The sequence below is a fragment of the Crocodylus porosus genome, unplaced genomic scaffold (assembly GCF_001723895.1).
Source record: "Crocodylus porosus isolate Cpor-Errol unplaced genomic scaffold, CroPor_comp1, whole genome shotgun sequence".
NCBI lineage: Eukaryota > Metazoa > Chordata > Crocodylia > Crocodylidae > Crocodylus > Crocodylus porosus.
The window spans coordinates 17,665,705-17,693,498 of NW_017728921.1; the positions used below are offsets into that span (position 1 = coordinate 17,665,705).

At 42.6% G+C, this 27,794-nt stretch overlaps 2 protein-coding genes across 2 annotated transcripts in view; one reads left to right on the plus strand and one right to left on the minus strand.

The window, feature by feature from the left end:
• Positions 1-10,290, minus strand: part of GNAZ (G protein subunit alpha z) — a 121,254-nt gene extending 110,964 nt beyond the window's left edge. Inside the window, exon 1 of the mRNA XM_019539163.1 lies at positions 9,553-10,290. Coding sequence (XP_019394708.1) covers positions 9,553-10,275 — 723 coding nt within the window. The 5' untranslated portion in view covers positions 10,276-10,290. The remainder of the gene's footprint in view (positions 1-9,552) is intronic.
• The window catches only part of RSPH14 (radial spoke head 14 homolog), a 216,840-nt gene that overhangs the window by 140,288 nt on the left and 48,758 nt on the right, over positions 1-27,794 (plus strand). The window lies entirely within an intron of this gene.

The following is a 27,794-nucleotide window of genomic DNA, read 5'->3' on the forward strand; positions in this document are numbered from 1 at the left end:
ATAAATGGTTAAGTCTGCCTAGTTCTCTGCACGCTCACGTTCTGTCTTTTCCCTCCTCCCAAACTTTCAGGGAATGAAACATATTCCATTTCAGAAAAATAGTTTTAAAAATTCTTTACACAATTAAAAATTTCTGGAAATAAAACAAATGATCTTCCTGTTTAAAATTTGGGCTGTGCTAGATGGCTGACAAAGTCTTCTGTGATGATTAGATAACAGAAGGTCCTGGAATATAACATCATAACTCAGACCTTTCCTTTTCTACCATGCCTACCATAACCTGGTCTTTTTGATGCAACACTTTGTCATCTTTCATCTACAGCTTCTTCCAACCTGGGAGCTATACCAATAACGCAACCATAAGATAGCCTGTGTCAGTCATGGTACAATGTGTACTCTAATACCTATGCTTATCCCTGAGATAGAATGTGCTTATCTAGCCTCTCTACTCTGTTGCACTAGTATTAGACCAGTGTATGTGCCCCAAAGTCTTCAAAACACTTTTCTAAATAACTGTATATTTTGTAAAGTTATGCAAGTAATCAACACACCTGAGTTATAAATATCATTCCCATTTATAAGAAAATAGAATAAAAGTGTGCACATGCATCTTCTATAATGAATAAATTTCGTCTTCCAGTCATGCATTCAAGCTTCTACATCATAATTATTTCATTCTTGTACTGTCTGAGGTCTTGTGTCACAGATTATGACCCCATTTTGCTAAGTACTATATTAACACAACAAAAAGAGAATTCCTAACCCTACAGAATAAACACCAAATATAAGACAAGAGACAACCAGTGAATACAGACAGATGGAAGAGTGCAAAGAAACAATGAAACAGTACTGGTCAAGGTGAAAGTCAGTTATATCATTACATTAGCAGCCTAAGCACTGTTACATTTTCTGAGAGGTGGTTAGCTGTGTTGATCTGAAGTCAGAGCAGAGTGACATTAGAGACTAACTGGTTCAGGGAGGCATGAGCTTTCATAGATGGCTCTACTTTTGTCAGATGCTAAAGTAAGTTTTCTGTAGGTCTCACTGCAAAGAAGAGTTTTAATGAGAAATTTGTCAGGGACAGTGAAGTAACTTTGCAGATACTTATGGAGAACTTCTCCCACATGGGAGAAGCAGCATGGGAGAAAGCACAGCAGTGTTTGTTTGAAAACACTGGGATGTGGAGGCTAGCAATAGCATACTGGAACACAGAGTTAACATCTCAGTCTTGAATGAGAGATGGGATGTGTAGGGGAGGGCGTTAAGAGTGGAGACAAGTTTACATCAGATGCAATAGGAAAAGCAGAATGGAAGGATGAAATAGGATGGTGCCATGATGAAACCAACAAGCTGGAAAAGAGATCTTCACAGTAATATTCTGAATTGATACCCATGGAACAGGACTGCAGTTGTTAAGCCCAGAGAAAAGTTGTTTTAGTAATTAGATGGAAGAAGGTGACAGCCTGGAGGAAACCTTTAGATGCATCGATGGGAAAGACTGAATCTTTGCCGTTGCACAGTAAGTATATAAAATGTGGAGATGTAAGTTGGAAATAAGGACCTGGAGACCAATCCAAATCAAAGATGACATCCAGATGATGACCGTACTGTATATGAAAGATGGAGTAGTGGTGTTACCTACTGTGATAGAGGAAATGAATGGGTAGAGTTGAGAACAGGAACCCCAAGAAATCTATTATAGCCACATTGAGTTGGACCTGACAGCTAGACATCTAAAAGAGGGCAGTGAAACAGGCCAAGATTTTATTTCCGATAGAACAAGAGCAGTCTGGAGAAGAGAGAACTGTGAATATTCGGCACATAAGTGGATGCTCAGTTTGTGTTTGTAGATGAGATTACCCAGAGATAAAATAGAAAGAGAAGGCGAGCAAGGACTGGCTGATGCTATGCAGAAATCCAGCAGGTATGTAAGTTAACTGAAACTCTGTAAGTGATGAGTTTGTAACAGGTGTTCTCAACTTGGACCATGTCTGGCAACAGTGATAAACACACAGACACTTTCAACCATGGCAGAGATCTCAGTTATAGGATTTATACACTTAAATTATTTGGAATCATTCTGAGGAGTTCATTATATATATTCCAAGTTATGTGCTTTAATAGTTTTTCTTCAGATGCTTAACTTTAATATTTTTATTAACTTTAATTTATGTTTATGTGCTAATTTTAATAGATTTTCTCATGAAAAACTGTGACTTCATTGTGTTTCAGTTGCTACACTGCTGTTTGATCATGTGCTATCAGATTTAAGCCAATCGTCTAATAACTAGATTCTGTACACAGAAAAAATATAATAATTTTTTTTCATGCCTACAGTCTAATTAGTGGATGGAGGGGTGGGGGTCATCTTAAATTCAGAGTCATCTTGGATTCTGGTAAGTACAATATATCAAATTGAAATGTGTTGGCAGTAAGATGTGCTGACATTGTATCTTATAGCTAAAAACTGTCCAAAACCAATACTCTTGAAATCAAAGCTAAAAATTATCAAAGACCAGATAAGTCCTCAGTTAGTGAGAGCCTAATTCTGCTCATACTTATACAACATGATTTGTGGAAAATAAAATGGCCGTGCTCTGCTAAGTTTCAACTCATCAGTCATCAATGTGATGAAGCGATCAGTAAAGCTAAACACACTTTATCATGCATTAGCAGGTGCATGACGAACAGGTTCAGGGAGGTGATACTTCTCCTCTATGCAGCATTGGTCAAGCTACAGTTGGAGTACTTATCCAATTTTGGGCGCCACACTTTAAGAGGGATGTGTACAACCTTGAGAGGGTTCAGAGGAGGGCCACTCATATGGTTAGGGGCCTGCAGGCAAAGCCCTATAAGGAGAGACTGATGGACCTGGATCTCTTCAGCCTTCGCAAGAGAAGGCTGAGAGGTGGACTTGTGGCAGCCTACAAATTCATCAGGGGGCGGGGCGTAGGAAGGGGGCAGCAAAGAATAGAAAATGCTCTCATAACAGGGGGCCTTCCTGGGGCCAGTCTGCCATTGGCTTGCCCACCTGTTTCTGGGCCAACTGCCTAACTAGAAAAGATACACGTCCCTAAGACAGCAGTTTTGTTTAAAAGTTTGTCATCACTGCAAGCACTCAGAGGGGAGGTAATGGGGTAGTAGCATGACAAATTCCAAAGAAAGCTGAACAAACCAGCAGAAGTTAAATTACTAGGTTGTTTTAAGCTATTGCCAAGTTCTGGTACCGCTTGACAGGTCTAAGTTTTCTTATGACTTGTTCTACCTCTAGTACACAGAACTGCAGCTGGCTCTTTACCAGCTGATCCCACCCCAGTGAATTGACACTTCAGATATAGTCAAGTGTTTTGAAGCCTAACATAAAGATTTATAATTAGAAATAAAAGGTGCAAGTCCATGTCAGATTTTGGGCCTAATTCTCACCTATACCTCAATACAATAGCTCCTGATTTATCCCAGTGTGAAATTAGGATTAGGCTATGGTTGGCAAATGGGTAAAGCTTTCATGGAAGTCCTGCTTTGATTGAGAGCTGGAATAAGGGGTCCATTCCAGCCCCACTTTCCTATGATCCTATATATTTGGTATGCTTTGCAGAATAAATATTCTTTAAAATTACCATTCAGGGACACAAAATTATTATAATATGGGTCAGTGGCATTTGTCTCTTCAAGGCAAAACTTTATAAAGCTAAGCAATCTGACCAGGTATTAGCAAAACAATACTATAAGAATTCTCCTTGAGGCCATGCTCAAGGCATGGATAGATGCAGTATATATATTAACAATAACTGTAATATAAGGTTGATCATGGCCCTCACGTAACTAAAACTGCATCACCCAACTACTACTAAAATGTGTTTCTGTCACCCACATTTTCAAAGACACCTTTAAACAGGAGTTTTTCAGAATAAAGTTATCTTAAAGCTAATAAGCTTACAAAGGGAAGTACATTAAAATTTCCCCCTCAGAGAAGGAAATATTAGATCCTGGACAGATATAACACTTGAAGTACTCCAAACGCTTTTGAAGCATTTCAAACTGTGATTGTACAGATGTGTGTTTTCTAACTTGGGCACCTAAGCTTGATTCTCAGATACTGAATGGAAACATCAAAATGGCATGTACTGTACATGTGTAAAATGGGTCATTAGATTTACTCTAAGTGCCAGTTTGAGTGTCCCACTGAAGCATTTGGGTTTTCAGTAAAAGCTTTTCAGTGTGAACACTGAATGTTGAAGGAATGGCTAAAGGAAAAAAAAAACCCTGCTTAACTATGGGAAGGATCCCAAAAATATGCATGAGAAAAAGAGAACATAAACTGAGAAAAGTGACTCTTAGAAACAGATTCTATCCTTCACTTATTCTAATCTAAACCATGCTGTGAACAATCTGGACGAGTTATCCAATTCAGGTTTTGTCATTTTGCAAATAACCAACAACTGAAACTCATACTAGCTCCTTTTCCCTTTGGAATTACTATTGCCAAAGACTAACCTAGCAACTCACATAATTACATGTTCTGCCAGCCATGTTAGTTCCAGCTGTTTGTGAATGAACCGATCTAACACTTCTGCTTATCCTTTTGAAATTGCACAGCAATATATAAATATGCTTGCATAATGCTTGTAACAAACTACTGTTTAATTGTCTTCTACAATTTACAGCGCTATTTTTCTTTCCATTACATAAAAGTACCATTTCATACAGTACATTCAATTGCCCCCATAGGCCAACAGCATCTCTCCAGTCAGGCTGTTTCTATGGACACCAGTCTGGGCTTTACTTTCTCACTCTCATTCGTTGCCAGGAAAATTGAACTCCTATCCCAATTCCCAGTGAGAATCACATAATGGAGGTCAGGAAGACACACAGCCACAAATAAATATTTCACCTTGAGAATGATCACTAAAATATGGCAGAAGCAAAATAAAATGATGATAAATAGAAAATGATTTGCCATTCTGCAAGTAAAGAAACATAGTATTAAAGAATTTGGGCTCAAAGTTGCTACTGTTTATTACTGGGATTTTCCTACGTTGAGCAGCTGCCCACATTAGCTTTTTGCCACATATCAAGTGTCATGGAGATCTGAAGAAAATCTAATGCAAGCTTAAATATGAAAAAGGGGATTTTACAATACAGCAAAAAATATCAATTACCAATTCTTTTATGTTAACAGAATTAACAAATCACTTGGCACTGTGTCAAAACGTCATCCTCACATTCAAGGAACCAAGGTTGAAAGGAAAGAACTGGAACATTTAATCTATTTGAGAGTCATTAGGGGTACAATGGCCATTCAAATGCTTTGTTTTGGGAGTTCAGTGAAAAGACATTGTCTGGAGACATTTCCCCAGTAGAGTTTTTTCTTCCTAGCAGAAGGAAAAAAAAAACTTTTTCCTCCCTCTCTGTCCCTCCCTCCCTCCCTCCTAGCTAGGGTTTAGTTACAAAACTACCTTTGGTTTCAAATTGTTGAGAAAAGGATTAGACTTTTTCAGTTGGGTACAAAGGAGCTGATTTTAGCTGATTAAATCTTCTAAGGCTCTCCCTATATTGTCTACTCCCCTATTCCCGTAAAAATCTGGATTAAACATACTGGATATAAAACAATGCATTTTGGGTGCAATATATTTTGTGAATTTTATTGTCATATCTGAATTTTGATTGCTTTTTTTCTGGGGGTGGGAGAGCTTCTTCCCAGAATGATCTGAATATTAGAACTGTATAATCTGCATCCCTATGACAATAGTAAATGTTTATTTGGTTAATTTGAACACTTTCTAGACACATGTTGTCCAGTAGGTAATTCCTTCAAAATTATTCAACAATTATTCTCTAACATCCTAGTCTGTAGACTGTTACTTGGTAGTACACTACTTTTTATTTATATTTGATTTTATTTATATTGTATTTTATTTATTAATAGAAATATTTATGCAATATGTTCAAAATTCAGTTTAAGTGCCTACTTTTGACAATAAGCTCTTTACTGGAAGAATCATGAAAAGTGAACATGAAAGAGGTTAAACAGTCAAAGTAAGTTTGAAGAAAGTGAATGTTTGAGGAAAACATTCTGTGGTCTTTGCTCAAACCTAACTGACTGTTCCCCAGCAACTTTGCTCCACTTCTGGACCTTTTTACTTCATCTGTTTTCATAGGAGAAATATCTGCAAACTCCAACAAAATGAGGGGGGAACACTGAAAAGTTTTGAAGTATTAATGAGGAGTGATTGTAGCTCTTTTCTTTAATGTATCAATAATTATAATAGATTTCACTTCACCTCCTTTCCCCATTACATGGGGAGTGGCAGCACTGACCTAACTATCCTCTTAATGGATATGGACAATATTGTACTGACAGAGCTTTTCAAAACCTGTTCAGATTTTTGTTTCTCCAAAAACGTCAAAATAAGGTTGTATAAGTGCTGCTTCTAAGCAGGATAGGTTTGTTTTGTGTATAGACTTGAGGCATCCTCCCAAATAAATACTGGTGTCTTGCTTTTTCAAGCTCCTCTTCAACACTGTATTTTAGTTTCCGCCTGAAAGCTAAAGAAGCATATTAATAGTGTCTTTTGGTATTATTTTTACAGCCATTGGCCTTTCAGACATTTCCTTGCCTCAGTTTCCTTCACAAAGCTCACACCAACCATATCCAACAATCACATGGGTTGCTCAAAAATGGGCAGCTGCACCGCAGTTCTGTGGTCAGTGGTGCCATGTAAATAACCAAGGCATTAGACGGGCAACTCAAACAGCTGGCCTCCATTTAGCAAGCTGGTAAATGGTATATGCAATATGTGGCACACTACTATTAAGAAGCAGTTTCAGATTAAAAGAAAAACAAACCTTTACAATTATTCTAGGAACTGCCAGACAATAAGTTAAAAGTCTTCTTTGCTTTTGCTTATGCATCATTAAAAAGTGAAACAGCTTTTGGCTGCCACAGAATTTAGCATAATAACTGACTGATCAACCCTGATATTGTTTGGATCTAAAGTACCAGGCTGAGACAGAAAGAGCCGGAGGAAATCCACTCCACAGACAGAGAGAATGGAGTTTTTGGGGGCCGAGGGAAATCAGTGAAAATAAACTCTACACCCTGCAAGAAATCCTGTATGGGTCCCAACTCTTCCACCCTACCCCACCAAAAGGATGAGGCTATCCATCTCTCTCCTCACTGTCATTTGGATAGAATTTGTTTTGAGGTGGTAGTCAAATGTCAGCATAAACCATATGACTTTCATTCATGTCCTAGGTATGTGAACTTTATAAGTAGAAACTTAGCACCCTGCCTGCACCAGTTTAAGAAGACTGTTTCTGCTTTTAATTCCTTTTCCTGGAACCTCCATGCCAAATACGGTAGCACTTGAGCATAGCATAAACTTGAGGGGATGGGTTTAGATAGTTATATACAGTAAATTCTGCTTGCCACTTCACAGTGGAGTCACATGCACCCATCGTTCACTTTGGTACTTATGAAACCCTGCAATGTCACACAGATGTTAATGGCTCCTCATTGTGGGTCAGACAGAGCCCAAATTCACCCTCACTTATTATGTGACCTGTAGATAAATAAGATTCACAGTAACATGAATTCCCTGTAGGCCTTGGACCCGTTACATTTATAGTATTATAATTGCCCCTGTAGCATCACAGTTGCACCACCTGTAGTGCCACAAAAATGTTCCTGTTTCAAGCAGGAACTTCTACAAAGCACTACATTTTGCAGCACTGCACATAACGTGGCCAGTTACTAGGCCTGTGCAAAGCAACAAGTATTCAGTTCAGATTTCGCTGATTCGAGGGGCAGTGATTCGATTTGGTGATTCAGATCACTGTCCGGATTTGACTGGGCCAATTCAGAGTTGGAGATTTGGCCGCCGAAACAGCTACTGGAGCTTCAGACAGCATTAACAGCTTGGGATATGTTCCCAGGCGGTGAGGGAGGAAGGGAGAGAGTGAGACTGGAACTAGGGAAGGACTGGGGGGAGGGATGCCATTCCCGGGGCTGCACCATGCTCTGCCTGTCCCCCTGTGCCTGGACTCCACCCATCCCCAACTTCCGAGCCGTGGTGCAGGCAGCTGGTGTTGGCTGCTCCCAAGGCCGCTACAGCAGGGGCTGGGGGGAGTGGCAGCGAGTGGAGCCCTGGGCAGCACACGGCACGGCACAGCTTGTCTGCACTCACTCTAGCCCCCGCTGCAGTGGCCCTGGGAGTGACCAGTGCCAGCTGCAACAGGAACTGTTGGGGGGGTTGAGGGGGCAGGGGCTTCTGTGTTGTGCTGAGACAGCTTACAGAATCAGTTTGCAGCATGTCACCTATGGCTAGGACACCATCTCCACAGCATTACACTCTTCTCTAGAAAATCTCAGATGTAACAAGCATACTATACATGTGGTTATACCAGTTAAGGGTAGTGAAGCATTTCCATGGGGAGCAGATTTCATAAGAACCTACCAAAGCCAGATAATTAAATCTGGTAGAAAAGATTTCTTAAAGACGGCTTACTGTAATGCAAGGCGTGAGAACAAACAGAACCTGGAATCTCAATTAGGTTCTAAACTTAGTACACAAACATGCTCTTGAGACAAGTCCCTCCCCAGCTTCACTGAGGAGCTGCTTCTACTGTGAAATAGCTGGACATGCAGCCTTCTGCAGGGCTCCAGGGCCTGCCCTGCAGTGAAAAAGTTCCACAAAAGCAAAGCAACTGAAGATGTGTGAAGGACTGGTAGGAAGGTGGTGTGCCATTGGATAAGCAGACATATTTTCATGGGTTTCATTTTAATTTCTCCTGATGGATAGCTGTTTTAAAACTGAAATATGGGTCACCAAAGACCCGGGAGCTAAGTTGTTACATGTCTTTCGAACACATTCATTTTTTCCTTAAACAGCTTGTACTTTTATAGGACTATAATAAAAGAAATTAAAAAATTCAAATAAAACCATCCCATGGTCAAGTCAAGCAAGCAGAGCACAAAGGCAAACACGTTGCTCTATATGCAGAAGTGTGGCATGCATTTCTATAGTTACTATATCTGTGTGCTAAGCAGTATCAAAGAGAACTCAACAAGAATAGCTGTGAATCAGACAATGAGTAGAAAAGTAGCTGTGTAACAAAATTATCCACAAAACAGACTTCTCATGACAATTTCCATGCCATTTAAAAGGACATTTGCTGGAACATTTCATAGGTTTTCTGTATTCCCATTGATGTTTAAGCAAAAACAAAACAGTCCATAGGGGGAAACTGATTACAAACAAGAGGCTGTCAAATGCATAAACAAACATTTTCTTCTAACTTTTCAGTTAAAACTTTTAACCCATACATCTTGCACTGTTGTGCCAGCTGAAGAAGTCCTCCTCTTTCTGCTGACAGCATTAAAAATGGAAGCTGTTTCATGCTTAGTGACTGCACAAAGAAAAGATTGTGGATACAGTGTATACTGCTGGGCAACTTATGCATATGCACAGAGCCCAGGACAAGCGGGGTAGGGCCCTCAGACATTACTCATTACAAATAAAGCAAACACAGAAAAGAGCAAGATGTACTCACCGTTTGGTTATCCTCATACAGCTTCAAGTCATACCCACTCAGCTCCACGCAGAAAATTATTGCTGTAACCCCCTCAAAACAGTGGATCCATTTTTTGCGCTCAGACCTCTGCCCACCCACATCCACCATTTTGAAAGTCAGCTCTTTGAAGGTAAACTTATTTTCCACAATCCCTGTGGTCATGTCCCGAGAACGCAGAATATCTTCCACTGTGGGAATATAGTCCAGGGCTGCAATCCTTTCTAGGTCATTCAAGTAGTATGCAGCATTATCCTCTAGGTGGTACTCATTGGAACGACAGAAACACTCCTGTACACCAGGGTCTGCCCAGAGCCGTTTCATGACCCCTAGAAGCTCAGGAGTAATTTCCCCTTTGCTTTCAGCTGGGCCTGTCAGGGCAAAAAGCTGCACAGCATCATAGGCTCTGTCTGGATTGTGGAACTCTATCTTAAGGGTGGCTAGAGCACGAATGATACGCGTTAGAGAGTCAATTGCATTATAGATGATCAGAGGTTTATATTCCTTGCAAGCCTCCAAGTTAAAGCCGCCACTGTGAATGATTTTCATTTGCTTGACAATAGTACTTTTGCCAGAGTTGCTAGTACCCAGGAGTAAGAGCTTGATCTCACGTCGCTGTCGTTGGCTTTCAGAGCGCAGGTGGCGGTCAATCCTCCGGGACCGCCTCGCTGCCTCTTTCTCCTCAGAGCTTTGCCTACATCCCATGGTACAGCCGACTATTGCAGAAGAGGAGGACTAGAGAGTCTCTCTCTTTCCTTCTCTGTCTCTGAACAAGAACTGCAGTATCTTTCAATTCTCGTGCCAGGTGCACCCTGTAGAAAAAAAAATCCCACTATCCAATACGTGATGGCCCAAGAGGCCTATACCAACTAGTTCAGTCCCAGAAGGGGTGCAAAACCAGGTACAAATGCAACCACAGAGATAGTCTCCTTAGTAGATCTCATGGCACTCCCCTTTCCTGTGGCACATTCCTATTAATGAAAGAACACTTCCCTTTTCCACAGTGTGGCTGGATCAGTTAAATAGCCTTTTCTCTTCTGCATAATTATTTTGATCCTTTCTGTCCAAAGGTAAGGAGCTGCAGCTTCATCTGTTCCGCTTTAGCCCCACTTGTCTTTTAATTGTATTTTCCGGTTGCTGTGGTGATGTTGCTAGATAGAGCTGAAGCTCTGGTACAGTCTGGTGCTGTGTTTGTTTTGTTTCTCCCCCACTTCTTTCGGTGGATTCAGTTCAGATCTGTGAATCTGTACTCTCCACCTGTCAAGCAGAGACAGAAGAAATTAATGAAATTGGGGGGCAGGAGGGGGGGAAGAGGAGGGGAAAAGTGGGGAGGGGACTATGTTTCCTTGTTGCAAACCATTCACTTTTTCTTTGCTTCTGGCATTTCTGAACCTTTTATCATCCCAAACAGACAACCCAGATGGAAAATCTGTAAAGAGAAGCAATAAAAATCTTGAAACAGCAAAAATTCAGGGACAGCTGAAGTCTGAAGACCTTAGAAAATGTGTGCCCTGAACATAGTAAATCAAATTCCCTGTTCTTTCCAGCCTTCTGTGTTTTATTATCTAAACCTCCATGAAAACAAATAGTGCTGAGCTGTGTCCCAATTTCTCCCTCAGCAAGAGCTGATGGCAGCCCTTTCCTGAAGAGCCCTGTTCTGACTGGTTTTCCCAAAGTGGAGAATGTGAGATAGATTTACAGCTATTTTACCCAGTCTTGGTATTTATATTTCTGTCAGTTTCTGTCAGTCAGACTTGTGTACACAAATGTCCTCCTAAGACTTCCCTCCCTCCCCCATCTTTTCTGTCCATTTTGTTTGGTTGGAACATTTAGCTTTTGCAAATAAATGATGAAACAAAAGGAAGGGATTAGGTTTGCCTCCGGGTTTTGTGAAAGAGTTTATATATGACAGGGCACAATTATCGATCTTTGCAGGAATCCTTGCTTCCGCTTAGAGTACAATTGTCTTGTTGCATCCTGCTTAATCAATGGAGTGATGCACTAGTCAAACAAAATCTTTAAAGGATTTGCTTCCCATAGCTATCACATTTATTTGTTTATTCCCCTTGCTTCTAGTTTCACTGCAGTAAAACTGATGTGCCATTAATATATGGCAGACATTTCATACACTACACACGTGAAAAATATCCAATAACAGTCCTCTTATGGGAGTTCTTACTGACCAGGCCATGTCCTGCTAAATGTGATACTCAGAAAATAGGTTCAGGGGAACACTTTTAAAGGTGCAGAAACCATTGTTTTTCAATGAAAATAACATTCTTATATGACATTTTCAAAAGTGTCTTAAGCACGTTAGGTGATTTTAAAAATTTTATCCTGAATTCTTTTGCTAGAGTTTCCGTATAAACAGGGCAAGACACTACAAAATATATTAAAGGGAACACAGTCCAGCAGTGGCCGTGGGGCGCTCAGGGCCCGCTGCGGCCAAAGCCCCACCACGGCACAGCGTGGCCCTGGCTGCCTCAGAGATAGTGCTGCCTGTGCTGCCCCTTGTGGGCCTGGCCCAGCAGAGCCTGGTGCAGGACTGTGCACCTTTGGGCAGCTCCGGGCTGCTTGAGCCGTCATCCGGGGTCCAGTCCATTCACAGGGACTGCGCGTTGCGCCAGGCCGCATCCTACCTCTATGGCATCCGCCCAGTCTGACTGTGCAGGGGGCCCATGGAGGCAGGACCTGGCCCAGCATGACATGTGGTCCCTGTGAGCGGGGCTGGGCCCCAGGTTCCAGCCCAAGTAGCCCAGAGCTGCCCGAAGGCACACGGCCCTGCGCCATGCCGCAATGAGCCAGGCTGGCCCCGCAACAAACAGCAGAGGCAGTGCTGGCTCCAAGGCAGCCGGGGTTGCGCTGCGCCACAGGGGGGCTCTGGCCACAGCAAGCCCCAAGTGCCCCACAGACACTGCTGTGACAGGGGTGAGCTGTGGCTCCTGTGGGGGGAAGGGGGCTGTGACCCCCATGGGGGGGGCTGTGGGCCATCTGTGAGCAAAAGGGGTAGGGGCAGCTCTGATTTTTCTATGACAACCCCCGCCAAAATAAATGCCAAAGCATTTTATTTTATGATGATGATAAAGGCACTGGCTTCCAAATTGTTTTAAACTTGTAAATATATCAATAAAACACTGCCCAACTGATCCCTCTGTATAGTGGTGTTTCATTTTAATAGTGGAAGAACACTATTTTGGGTATTTTAATGACAGAATTTGGTTTCTTATCAGAGGATTTGCAATTCTTAAACAGGCAACACCAGGATCTCTGCTGGTGAGCCAAGTTGTGAGACCCATGCAGAGGAACCTATCCAGAGCCAACACTGGGGATCCAGCTGGAGGGCAGACGAGGTGGCTGACCTCTTGGCCAATTGGGGGCAAGAAGAGACAATTAGACAGTTCCAAGCAGGCAACCTCAAGAAGTACATCTTCTGGGCAATAGCTGCCCAGATGGCAAAGCAGGGGCACCCCATCCGGGTCTGGCAGGCATGCAGCTATGTGACCACAGGTTCACGGGAGTGGATGCTGTCACAGGTGGCAGCAGGTCAGCAGCAGTCTGCACTGCCAGACTGCTGCAGTGGGTAGAAGGTGTGGGGGCCACTCTAAGTTAGGGCTGTTTCAGCAGTCCAGCTGACACAAGGGGCTAGTGTCCCCAAATACCAACTGGCTGCACCACAGAAGCTCCCTGAGCTGCTCATCAGCAGCTTTTTATACTGCTGGGGCCAGCACAGGTGCTAGCCCCAGGCTCTAGGTCCCCCTGGCAGCAGGCCCAAGAAGAGCTGGACAAGGTTTTTTTGCTCCAAGTAGCACCACCTGCCCCACACCAAAGTGCATGTCCAGGCACATGCACTGAGGCAAAAATCCCCAGCAAATTTGTACCACTCTTATCTGAGCTGCTGCAAGCTCATGTGCCTGCATGTCTGGATGTGCCCACTAGAGGCCTACAGCATGTGCATACGAAAGTGAAGAGTGGCAACACATTTTTTTTTTTTTACTAGCACCCAGTCAAAGTCAACAGATGACAAACAACTGCATCCTCCTTACTGAGGCTGTACTTGCTTTTGCTGCCTTTGTATGCATCTTTATATCCATGCTTGACCCAGACTGCTGAAAGGAGATGGAAGACTGAACAAATGTGGGCACTAAAAACCCAGTGCCCTCAGGAAGTTTACAAAGAATCTTTATGGCAGCAGTTCTCAAACTTGTAGATTCAAGGCACCCCATGTTAGACACAGCGCACCCCTTGGAAAATGCCAATTCTTATTTTTTATGCTTTTTTTAGTATAGAAAATTAATAACTGTAGATTTCTAGCTGAAATATATGGGTTTATCCTGTGAATCATGTTTGCACACCTAATAGTGTTAACATTATGCAACACCCTGGTTAAGAATCACTGTTTTATGGGTTAGGGTTAGCATTAACAGCAGAACTACATTGAGGAGTGTGTCCACTCATCTACCCTGAGTAAATAATATCCTACACTTGTTTCAAAACTCTGATGAAAAAAGGCATGAAGTAAAATGGTATAGACCCATACTGAACAGGTTCCTGCCTCACATTCCCAATCCAGTGTTAGAAAGCACATTTCTAAACCAGTTACTTATTCACCTGCTCTGCAGAGAATATCCATAACAGTCTTCACAGCTTCCTTGTTGCTATTTAAAAAAATGCCATCTTTCTTTCACTTAATTGCTGTGCTCTAGCACCTGCTCATGTGCTGATTCCACACCTCAGGATGCATCAGATAATTGTATTATTGCAGGCTCCTCTGTTAACAAGCTCAAGATGAAACTTGTCACCCACTGTCTTCTAAGTGACACTTCCACATGGTAGGAAAATGGAAGCGTGAACAGAAATGAGGCAGAGCACAAAAGGCAGGGTTTTAAACCTGGATGTAATATGACAGCTTTCTGAAAGTAGCCATTTCATTTATTGATGTATTATTTAACCAAAAATTTTAACTAGTGTTTTGTTTGGCTCAGTCTTACAAAGGTGCTGTAATCCCAGAGAATTAATTTGGAGTATATTGTGGTGCAATGACACTAACAAAAGGCCTTAAGTCCACGGTGCTTCTCTACGCACTATCTAGTCTGCCGAAAGAGTGCTAACACCGCTGTTGCTACTTACCTTGCACTCCTTTACTCCCTCTCTCAGCAATTGGATATGGCCTTGGCACATACTAAACTCATTATGTACAAATGATCAGCACCATGTGAAAATGATATGGCTTGTATTAATAGAGCAGTAATTAGCATAACCATATTTACTCTGGCAAATTCAAACACATTACTGTAGAAAAAAACCTCCACTGAAATGTATATTATACTGTACATTCGTCACAGAAACAGTTTTGCCCAGTGCTATATGAGACAGGACCGATGTATGACACCTTTTCGGCCTTGTGAATGACTGACCTTCTGGCCAGAATGACATGACAGCATTAAATTATTAGGTCATATTCTCCTCAGTGATAGTGGCTTAAATCTGGGGTTAGTTCCTTTAACAGTTTCGTTAGATTCCCATTACCAGAATGTTTTATTTTTTAATGTATTGCCTTTTAAATCCCTATTAGTAAGTTTATGCTCAACCTCAATTTGCTGTGTTGTGTCCTTGTAGGGTTGCTGATTCACATTATTATGGCTTGTTTATTTGTTTGTTTTTCTTTTAACTCTGTTCCCGTCATATGAACATAGGAATTTCCATTTCTGAAGAATGGCTTGTCTAGTCAACCATCATATCTGACAGCAGCCAGTACCAGATGTTTTGAGGGAAGGTAAAGAACCCTGCAGTAGAGAGATAAGGAATAATCCTCCCCTCTTCACCTTAGGTTTTATCCTGATTTAGCAGATTAATTTAGGCCCAGAAGCAGGAGATTTCATATCATTTCCAAAAATATCAGTAATTATTATAAAAGTGGATACTTTTGAAATCCTTATAAACATCCACCCCCTTTTATAATCTTAATTTATTGGCATAAATTATTTTTGTGGCAATACATTCTACTTCTGAGAATAAGTGCTTTCTTTTGTCAATTTTGAAGATCGCACCTTTTAATTTAATTCATTTTCCCCTGGTTTTGTATGAACTACTCTGAAGTGTTTCTGTATTCAGCCAACATAAGCAAGGTGTTAGGAGCTTTATCATTTACATTTTCTTCTCTCTCAGAACAAGGCATAATTAAAGTATTCCTCTTTACTCCTGCCTCCCTTCAGCTATTTTTCTGTTCTTCAAGACTTAGAGGTAGTCAGATGTATTCTGATATTCACAACTAACCAAGTAATTAGATGCCAACAGGTACTGCACTCATTTCTCTATTAATATTCACTCAAATTTTTAAATAATTCAGTTGACCCATTCTGTGTTCCTTGACTCTTGTTTTCTGTCAGTATTTTAGAGATCAAATTCTGCTGACACAAACATTCATAAGGAGCGAATTTCGAAGTCATGTCCTGGCAGAAATATTTGGAGAAGTCATACAAGTTAGGGCGCTTCTACAAGTGCAGGTAAAGGCACGATGGGATCCAATGCATGATCCACACAATCGCGCCTCCTGCCATGTCACACATGCATGGCAGGAGGCATGTTTGTGGGATTGTGCATTAGATCCCATTGCACCTTATTGGTGGTGCAGAGGGAGCGCAATCCCATGCTCCTCCTGCACCAGCAAGAAGCAAGCTCCTGCTATGATCTCCCAGGCACAGGGCTCCACACACACCCTGGGGCTGGGAGATCACAGCTGCTCTGATCTCCCAGCCGTGGGGGTGCTCCACTGGGATCTCAACAATCCCAGGGGTCTGTGGGGTGCTTCTATGGCTGGGAGATTGCAGCAGCTGTGATCTCCCAGCACCAGGGTGCCCCATGTATCCCTGGGGCTGGGAGATCATAGCAGCACTCCACAGTTGCCGGACCCAGAGTCTCCAGCTGCTGGGCGCTGCCAGGGCTGAGAGTCTCCTCAGCTGTGGGACTCCCAGCCCCAATTGTACATGGTACACCCCTGAAGTTGGGAGCCATGTCAGCTGACAGGGCTCCTAGCATCCAGGGCAGACCTGGCTATACGTACAAATTAAACCTGGAAAGCAAGCAGCTTTAAAGTTAAACCATGAAAATGTGTACTAACAGTATAGCTGGTTGGACCTTTTTATGGCATGATAGGTACTTTGCACATGTAGCTGGTCTCAGTTAATTTCACAATTAACCAGCTAATTGCATAATAACTGTAACCTAAGTATAAAGAGGGCCTTCGTGTTTGCCTTAGAGGTGCTTTTAAATTCACCCAGTCAGAGAGAAAAAACGATGTTATGTGTTTTTCTGATTGCTTATGATATAGCAGAAACATTTATTGCAACTTCTTCACCAAGTTGGAATACTAATTTTGATTGTCATCATATTGTATGGTAACTAGAACAGTGTGAAACCTACTACAAAAGCAAAGCTAAATTTTATGTGCAGACCTGAAACAAAGGAGAAGCTAAAGGGCAATGAAACCGCATGGACTAAATTAATCTTCATAAAAACTTGCGAACTGTGTAACCAACGGGTTTTCCCTAATCCCAAAGAGACTGTATAAACCTGAGGGTCTTTTTTGATAGGGATGTTCACATTCTAAATTAAAATGTTAAGTGTTACACGGTTAAGAGTTTTGGTTTGGACCTCAAATATCATTCATTCAAGTGAAAATCCTTATTCTTGCCAACTTGTCCAGGAAACTTTCTGTGCTTATACTCGGTAACATGTGCCATTCCATTCTCCCACAAAAACATTTGGAAAGCCTGATTCTCAAAACTACTTACACTTCCTTTGTGCCAGAGGACACTAGCAGTAAATCACCAGCAGAGAATCCTGTGATTTAGTGGACCCCCCTACTGACATACTGGTATCAATGCAAGACCCTGCAGCTGAAACATCAGTAATAATTTTCAGCTCCAGCAGCAAGAGATTCAGCACTCTGATGACAAAGAACACTTTCCACAGGAGACTCTTCTACATTATCTTGCTTCTTTCTTTTTTTTTTTTTAAGATACGTTACAAAAGCACTGTAAAGGCTATCAACCCCATGTCCGCAACTACACAGAACTCCAGTTTTAAATGGCAGATGCATCATCTGATGAGTGTGAAGTAGTGTAAATGTCAAAACTTTTTATTAAAAGTATTATATGAATATGTATGTTCATAGGAGTTTCCCCCATAACAAATCAAATGGCTCTACCTAAAAATAAATGGGTATAAAGCCACAAGGTAGCAGTAAGCCTGTATTCTTTATTTTGAAACTATCTGTTATTGTTTTCCATCCTTTCAAATTGCTCTATAAGTACTGATTAAAGATCTAAGGCAAACTTAAAGCAAAGAGAAGAGCTATTAAGAGAGCAATAGCTTGTGCAGTCACATCAGGCCACAGACCAATTTAGTGACTGAGCCTTCAGGAATATGCTTACCACAGTAGCACTGGTGATAGTGCTACTGTCACTAGTGACAGATAACAATTTCTGGGGACTTTTCAGCCAGTCTCCACTTGTGGAAAGGAGGCAGGACAAAGCCACTTTCAAAGAGAAATAATGGTTTAAAAGAACTGTTATTGGAGAACATGTCTGGTTGCATTCAAGTGTCATTCATACCCATGCACGCATATCTTGTAAGGCAAATGCATTGCTCAGCCACCACCTATTGTGCCTGTTATCCATTTGGATGTTCAGAACAGAACAGGATATGGTGCCATCCCATCCTTCTAGGAAAGGCCTTGAGTATGTATAACATAGGTTTCTGCAAATGAACTTAAAAGTGCTAAATTTTTATTTATATTTTTGTATAATTTTTCAGTTTTCTTCATAGATAGGCAATACTTTCTAAAGATTTCACTGCCATAACATCTAGCTGCTGTTGTTCTAAAAGGAAATAAAATGAAATGATATCCCCATTGCTTTCCTCTTTTGCAAAGCAAGTACATAATTCCCAAGAGGACAGTTTATTATAACACCTGATTGTTGCCAAGAATACCATGTTCTTTCAAAAATAAGTCACCCTTGAATTTAAGATGCACCCAAATTTTCTAAGTATCAATTTGAGAAAAAAATAAAACATAATATACAAATGATATATCTTATATGATTTACAATAATGCAGCTATAGTGCATGCATATAAGAGCTTTTTCCTTTTTTAATTAACTCATATTTAAGCAAGCTATTTTAGAATAAATATTTCATTTTCAAAAGCGAGTCATGCTCAAAGGATTACAGTAGAAACAATGATGCTATTTAGGTCTGAGCAGTAGTTCAGGGTTCTCAGATGCACAACCTGTTAACCAACTACAATGAAGAAAATGCTGGCATTAATTACTGGAGAAATAACAGCTGAGCATGTTTCAGACTGTAAAAGATGTTTCACCTATTTGTAGAGTAATGAATATAAAGCACACGAAAGCATAGCATTGCAGAGGTGATTGTGTGCAGAGCAAAATTGGATGTGTGGCCAAATTAATGCATTAGCATATACCATCTTAATAGAGAAGCATAGCAAATTCACCAAGCAGGCAGATTATGCAGGTCCAACTCTACCTGTGAAACGGGGAACAGGTTGACTGAGTACATAAACCTGCATGGTTTCCAATCTGACCATATTGGGTGTTTACATGAATACAGCTGTCTACTTGTCTTATATCTGTGTACCTATGTGTAGGTCTACTTGGGAAACTTGCAGGTCCTGTATCTGAACCTTTCCTTTTGCACTATCATTTGATCAGGTACAAAAACACCACCTGTTACTCTAGTGAAACACAAGCATTTAAGTTCAACGGCAATGAACCAGCTGGGATAAGAAGTACATGTGCTGACCAAGCCCACTCTCAAATACCATATGCTGCAGGGATTGGATGGGACTGCACGGCAGAATGTGCCTTACTTTCCACCATCCAGCTTTTCAGACATGAACTTCCTTTCACTACTTTCACTTTTCCTTGGAACAAACAAAATCTGGCCTTTTAAGCAAAATTAATAAGCTTTGATTTGTTTTAATCTCAGTAGTTGGGGTAGGAAAGTCATAAAAGTACATAATATTATTGTCTTTTTATGCAAATATTAAGACAAGTTTTGCACTGACTCATTTTATAATTGGTGGGGTATTATAATCACTTTATAATGAGCAGGGTATCTTACACTAGTGAGGTGTTTGTTCATACTCCTGGAACCAATTATCAGGCTGTTATTTGTCATTATTGCTGCTATTTTGTCTGGCATTCATATCTTGTCTGTGTTCCTACCTACTCTGAAGCTCTTCAGCTCCAGACACTGGTTCTTTAGGATGAGGAAAACCTTTACCCACCCTGGACTGTCTTAAGCTTTGTAGCAACAGAGGGTTATTCCTCCAACCTGTCCTCAGAAAGGTCCCAAATAACAGGAAAAAGTATCAAAGATTCTCCAAGCGGGAGTCAGACAAGCAGTGTCTCCTGTTGTACTAATTGCTAACACTTTACTATACAGAGCTAAGCCATAGCTGAGAAGAATCTCCCACCAAAAGATCTTCCAAGGAAGGGAGCAAATAAAGAGAATTACAGCCAAGAACATAAGGGCTGGATGTGGTAACAAAACAGATGGTTGCTTTCATTTCAGGTTAGAGAACAAGAACATAGTATGTTGCTAGAAATGAGTAGTACAACTGGTCCAACAGATATGTGATTATGGGCTCCTTTTAGTGCAGACTTTGACCTTTGTACAGCATTAAGCAAACATCCCACTCATGAGAGGCTGAGCCTCCCTACCTCTTAACTTCAGTGGATTTGAAGGCATTTAGCACACAACGGAATCAAGACTGACATACAATTGTCAATACCATATTTACTTGAATAAGATGAGCCTGAATATAAGCCGGCCCCCAAAATAATTAGATTCTGTATATGGAAAAATTAATTTGTTACAATTTTTTAGATATAAAATCTAATGACTGGAAGTTCACCTTGAATATGTCTCCCTCACTGCTACAGTAGGGAAAATAAATCTGGGGGTTCAGGTATCCCCCTTGTCCTCTGCCCCCCAACTTCCTCCCCCTGCAGCTCCTTCTTCACTATCTGTCCCTGTTCTCCCTGAGCACATGCAAGTGAAAAGCAAATTTGAAAACACTAACATCAAAATAAACAGACATATAATAATTTGCATATAGTACCCATAGACAATACAGAAATGACGTAACATACCTTTTTTCTTAAACTGCTAAAAGTTTTAGCACAGGTACTCCATAAATACACTTTTAAGCAACACTTTTGTACTTACTTATATATAGTACAACTATGCATGATATCAGTTCAAAGCCAAAAGGCTCATGATTTACCATATAGTTCATTGGGCTGAGCCCCACCAAAGTCAACAGCATTTCAAGCCATGGTTCAGCACTGCTCCATGTGTACTCCAGATACCCACCACAAAGGATTCATGTGCTAATTTGCACCCAATCATGACTAAAATTGTGAGTTTTGGCATAAGTCTTGGGATCCTCCAAAAATGTACATGCAGATGAGGCACAAGGCAGCCTGGTCCAGCTCCACCTCATGGAGGGTAGGGCCACATTAATCATATGTGACAGAGTGAGTTTTTGGGGCCCTGTTTGGTGATGTCTGCCAGACATTTAGGACCAGTGAAGAAAACAAGAATCATTGAAAATGGGAAAGAAAGGAACAAATCAGCTGTGGGAAGAGGAAGTCAAAATGATGCAATGGAGTAGCTTACCATGAGTTGGAAAACAGTTGGTGCTGAGAGGTACTGTACTCAGTAGGCACTACCATATATCCTATTTAGATAGGCTATATAAATCTATCCTTGTGGCAAGCTCCCAGAAGCATGTTTGCCCAAAATGGACCATGTGTTTTATAGTCCTGCTCAGTGTTGGCTGCATTTAATCAGCTTCATAGTTGGTTTCCATTACTGAATACATTCTCTTTTTGGCAGCAATTTAATGATAGACAATGTATTTAATGAGGTTTCCTTGCATGCAAACATAAGATGAGGGGCTTTTCCCCCATATTCAAATAAAATGCCATACATAGAATTTGCTAATACAACATTATTAAAATCAGTGGAATTATACCAGAATAAGGGTACTAAAGAGAACAAAGTTCCAACAGCAATCTTAGCCATAGATGCCAGTCCCTCTGGTTTGTTTCAAGACAGTCTCAGGAAAGCAACTCTTTGGCCAGTGTCCCAAGAAGTGTGTGCACCAGCACAAGAAAGCCATCAGGAAAAAGCTTTGAGTGGCTCTTCTCCCAGCAGCATGAAACTGGCCCTGATCCCTATTGCTGCTTCTTTCTCTCTTCTTGTCTATACACAGAAGCTAGATAGATTTCTGTTACGTTAAACCAATTTAAATTAATGCAATGTTGTGTGTGAATACTGTTACCAGATGCAAAAAACATTAGCTTAGAGTAGCTAGCTTGCACCTGCAATTTACAAATGCAAACTAAATCAGAGTGTAAAGAAGAGGCTAGTCAGTCACTTTACTTAAGTCACATAAGGTATACATGCCACACATGGAAGTGCAACCATGAAAAATGCCCTCTCTCTTTGTTCCCACTCTACACACCAAATCCCAGTAGAGGTGATGTAGCCACCAAAGAGGCACTGAGCATGCATCCAGATTTACATTTACATTTGCTGTTGTGGGTGTGCTAACTGGGGTTTACTCATGGTCCCTAAGATGGTTACTTAGCCTCACTGTCAGCATTTAGCAGACATGGAGCAAGAGAAAATGGGCAGTGTATGTTTCCTGGTATCTCTCTAAGGTGCACAAAAGAGACAGTAAGTAAAGACAAGTCCCTGTGTGCTCACATTTGGCCCCCAACCATCTCTCAGCATAGGGAAGGGAAACACTATGGAGAGAATAAAAAGGAAAACCGAGGGGGAAACATGGAGGACATGAAGGAATGAGTTATACTGATGGAGATTAGGCAATAACCAAGGAAATTCAGTGAAGGAGAGAGCAGTGAATTGTCGGAGTAAACCCCATATTAAGTGTGCAGCCCTGGTAGCAAGTGTGAAATCAAACTAGAGCTTTGGCTCAAAGTAGGTAACTAGGAAGAGAAAGGTTCATCAAACCCAGAAGTAGGCTTAAAGTCCATTTACTCAGAGATATAGACTTCTGTCACAATACAACGATAGTAATACAATAACTATTATGAAACTGTTTTAGAAAGGCCTCAATGCCCACTGCCAGGATTCTCCTGAGAAAGCTTCTCAAATGCTAAACCTGACAGAAAGTGAAGATATAGACATTTCTGAAGGAAAAAGTATCAATCTTGGCTGGCTGATTTTCTGTCAGTGAGGTGGTAGTAGAATCATAAAATCATAGAAAATCAGAGTAGAATCATAGAAAACTAGGGTTGGAAGGGGTCTCAGGAGGTCATCTAGTCCAATCCCCTGTTCAAAGCAGAACCATCCCCAACTAAATCATCCCAGCCAAGACTGATCATCCCATCTAGCCGGATCTTAAAAACCTCCAGGGATAGAGATTCCACTACCTCTCTGGGTGACCTGTTCCAGTCTTTTCTACCCTCCCAGTGAGAAAGTTTTCCCTAATATCTAACCTAAACTTCCCTTGTTGCAACTTGAAACCCTTGCTCCTTGTTCTGTCATCTGTGAAAACTGAGAACAGTCTAGCTCCATCTTCTTGGTAGCTGAAGGCCACTATTAAATTCCCTCTCAGTCTTATCTTCTCTAAACTAAATAAGCCAAGTTCCCTCAGTTTGTCTTCAAGTCAAGTGACTCAGCCCCTCACCATTTTTGTTGTCCTCTGCTGGACTCTATCTAATTTGTTCACATTCTTTCTGTAGAGGGGGGCCCAAAACTGGACACAGTACTCCAGATGTGGCCTCGCTAGTGCTGAATAGCGGGGAATAATCACTTCCCTCAATCTGCTGGCAACACATCTACCAATGCAGCCCACTATGCCATTAGCCTTCTTGGCGACAAGGGCATACTGTTGGCTCCTATCCAGCTTATTGTCAACTGTAACCCCCAAGTCCTTTTCTGCAAAGCTGATGCCAAGCCAGTCAGTCCCCAGACTGTAGCAGTGCATGGGATTCTTCTGTCCTAAGTGCAGGACTTTGCATTTGTTGAACCACATGACATTTCCTTTGGCCCAATCCTTCAATTTGTCCAAGTCTCTCTTAATCCTAACCGTACCCCTCCAGGATATCTTCTACTCCCCTCAGCATGGTGTTGTCTGCAAACTCGTTGAGGGTGCACTCTATGCCATCTTCCAGGTCATTGATGAAGACATTGAACAAAACTAGCCCCAGGACTGACCACTGGAGCAGTCCACTTGATACCAGCTGCCAACTAGACATAGAGCCATTGATTACTATTCTCTGAGCCCAATGATATAGCCAGTTTTCTAGCCACCTTGCAAGACTGTTCTTCCAACCCATATTTCCTTCGCTTGCTTGCAAGAATGCTTTGGGAGACCCTATCAAAAGCCCTGGTGAAGTCAAGGTATATTACATCTACTGGTCTCCCCACATCCACAGAGCCATTCATCTCATCATAGAAGGCACTTAGGTTGATTAGGCATGACTTGCCCTTGGTGAATCCATGATGACTGTTCCTGATCACCTTCTCCTCCAAGTGTGTAGAAATGGATTTCTCAAGGACCTGCTCCATGATTTTTCCAGGGATGGAGGTGAAGCTGACCAGTCTGTAGTTCCCTGGATCCTCCTTTTTCCCCCTCTCAAATATGGGTGCTATATATTTGCCCTTTTCCAATAATGCTGGATCTCTTCTGATCTCCATGAGTTTTCAAAGATGACAGCCAGTGGCTCTGCAATCACATCATCTAATTCCCTTAGCACCCTTGGGTGCATCCCATCCAGCCCCACGGGCTTGTATATGTCCAGCTTTTCAAAACCAGCTTTTCCTAACCTGTTCTTTTGCCACAGTTGGTTGCTCACCTCCTCCCCAAACTGTGCTGCTAGGTGCAGTAGTCTTGGAGCTGACCTTGCCTGTGAAAACTAAGGTGAAAAAAACATTAAGTACTTTAGCTTTTACTTCATCTGTGATTACTAGGTTGCCCCCCACCTAGTATAAACAGGACTAACAGTGCTATCTACTGCTCAGTTTGTCTAACAAGTCCCATTCCAATCAGTTGTTTTCAATTCCTCAAACCTGTAAAACACATTACTTAGTTTGAAATGTTCTATGTCTGGTATGCCCCACAGACTAATTTTGGAAATTTTCGGCCAAAAGGATGAGGTAGGAGAAATATATTGTTTTGTTGCTTTAAAAAAAATTGTCCCTGTTAAAAAAAAAATACAACTCTTATGAGAAGGAACATTGTAATTGGACAACAAGCTGAGGGGAAACTGATGGGGAACAGAGCTAGGGTAGCGTGACCACCTGTACCTAATTGGGAAGGACAGTCCCAAGCTGAATGACTCCAGGAAAGCATTTATCCCAGATACCCAGCATCATGCATGGATCCAGGTTTTCCATCTGCTGTGGAAAAACGCAGGAAATGGTGGGTTTCCCCATGCAGGCTGGCAGAGTTCTGATCTTCAGAGGAATGCTTGGAGCTTGGGGAGCGGGACACAGGGGGCACCACATGCACATGTGTACGCACACGTACATGCACATTAGGGCTGTGCGAAGTTTTGGGTGCTGATTCGATTCGGAGGAGATTCAGCCCGATTTGGTGGCGGAATCTCTGAATCTGAATCAAATCAGGGGACCAGTTAAAAGGTCAGAATCAATTTGAAGCTCCCCAAATCAATTTGGAAAAGATTCAGAGAACTTCGGTGATTCAGGCAGACCCCGCCCACTGCAGCATGGAACTGGACACGGACTCTGAGCTGGTAAGTAGTGGCCAGGGGAGGTGGGACTGGAAGAAGGGGGAAAGGACCATTGGGGGGACCCCCACCAGACCCCACCCCTTGCCTGCTCCCCCAGCCCCCACAACCCCCACCCGTTCCCCCGGCCCTTTAAATAAAAAAAGGCCCCATTCACCGGGTGCTGCCCAGTGGGGGGACAATCCCTGCTGCCCTACGTTGTGTGGGAGGCTCTGTCATGAGCCCCCCCATGGCTGCCCCACCTGCCCCAGCTCCATTCCTTTAAGAAAAACCAACAAAAAAAAAAAACATCCTGCACTCACCAGCTCCTGCAGCAGCTTTGTGGCTTCTATGGGCTCATGCAGAGCCCCCTACATGGCATAGGGAAGTGGGGATTGCCCCCCCCCGACCCCCCCTGCTGAACAGCAGCTCATGAGTCTGGCCTTTTTTTTTTCCTTTTCTTTTTTTTATTAAAGGGCCGGAATTGGCACGGGTGGTACAGCCATGGGTGGGCTGGAGGAGCAGGCAGGGGTTGCGGGGGTGTGGCAGAGCCCCCCATGCAGCATGGGGGCAATGGGGATCATCCCCCTGACCTGGCAACAGCCCATGAGTACAGCCTTTTTTTTTTTTTTTCCAAAAGAGCCAGGAGCTGGGGCGGGCAAGGCAGCCACTGAAAGCAGGTGGGGGATGGGACCTGTGTGATTCAGAGATTTGGCAACAGCTGAATCTTCAAATCAGATTCAGCTGATTCGATTCAGGACAGCGATTCGAATCACCAAATCAAATCACTGTCCCCTGAATCAGCCGAATCCGAAGCGAATACTAGCCATTTTGCACAGGCCTAATGCACATGGCTAGCAATACAGCCTGGCAGTGGTGGAGAGATGCTCCCTGCAGGTAAGTCTTTGGTGATGGAGGGAGCAGATTGAGGCCACCACAATGAGGGAGGGAGTGGGACAGGGGCTGGGGGCACTGCCCAGCCAGGACGATATGTGGAGCCTGGGGCTGGGGCAGGAATGAATGTGCAACTGCGGAGCCCAGCCAGGAAACAGGATGGAGCCATGGGCTGCTTGTCTGGGGGTGGCAGGGGGACTGGCTGACTCCCTGCCACCCAGTACACTTCTGGGGAGGGGATCATGTGGGGCAGATGCTCCCCAGATTTGTGCGTGGGGTAAGGGAGGATGCAAGCTACCTGCTGCAGGCTCAGGGCTCCTTGCCCTGCTGTCCTTCCCGCAGGGGCTCCATGGCCCAGCAGGCAAGACCCGGTGTGAGACGGTGGAGAGGCTCAGTGCTGCCACTACTGGGAACCCCGCACCACCATGGCAAGGTGTCCCCTGCCTCCCCAGCAGCAGTGGGGGTGGTAGCACAGACCTGTGCACCCCACTGCTGCCGAGTGAGCAGGGGGCACCTTGCCATGGCGACGCAGGGTTCCCAGGAGAGAGCAGCAGGGCAGGGAGCCCTGAACCTGCAGCGGATAGCCTTCATCTTCCCCCACCCTCCAGCGGCTCTGCTCTGCTCTGCCCATGCCACAGTGGTAGTGTGGGGTGAGGCATGTGTCCCTCCTTTCTGTTTTGAAAAGGTAGACCCCCTAGGCCACAGCCAGTAAACAGACAAAAAGTTGGGGCACAGAAGAAGATAGGAACTAGGTAGGCAGAGAACCAGGAACAAGGGGGCAGGGAAGAGACTGACATAATGTATGATGACATGGAACCAATGGGGGATGGAAGACAGACAGCTCAGGCAAGGAGCCAAGAATGCAAAACTACATCTGGCAGGGAAAGGAAACTTATTGCATATTGCTATGGTGAACTGCTTTGTTGAGCCCCAAGCCTGGGCCTGGGAGAAGAAGCTTGAAGAGTGGAGACTAGGACTGGACTGGGACGAGGAGCCTGGAGTTGAGAAGGATAAATATTGGATGCTTTATAAACAATAAGACAGAAAAAGTCAGGCTTGAGAGGAACAGGTACAGTCTATATCCAGTGATGGACATTTCCCTCCAGAATCTGAAACACTACCAGCAGTTATCTGTGAAATACACAGGCAAAGCATGTGCCTCATCCCCTTCTCCTGTGGGTTCATATTGGAATGACAATTTGTTATTGCTACCATTTACTCCATCAGCTGGATCTAAAGGTCCCAGCTCTACAGATGAATCATGGGAGTGTCAATACAATAAATACCATATGATGACATTTGTTTTTTTTATTCACTTTTTTTAAAACCCCAGGAAAATATACAAGTTAAGTTAAAAAAGCATTAAAGTTCCAAAGCCAAGTTTTTAAAAGTTGTGTGTATGTATGACAAGTTGTTTATTACATGATCCCGTATTAATTTTCATCATTCAGTAAACATGATGGATCTGATCTAAAAATAGCTCAGGGCTGTGTAGTGAATGAGGCAGTGACTGCAGAAACGCATCCTCGTGGTTCA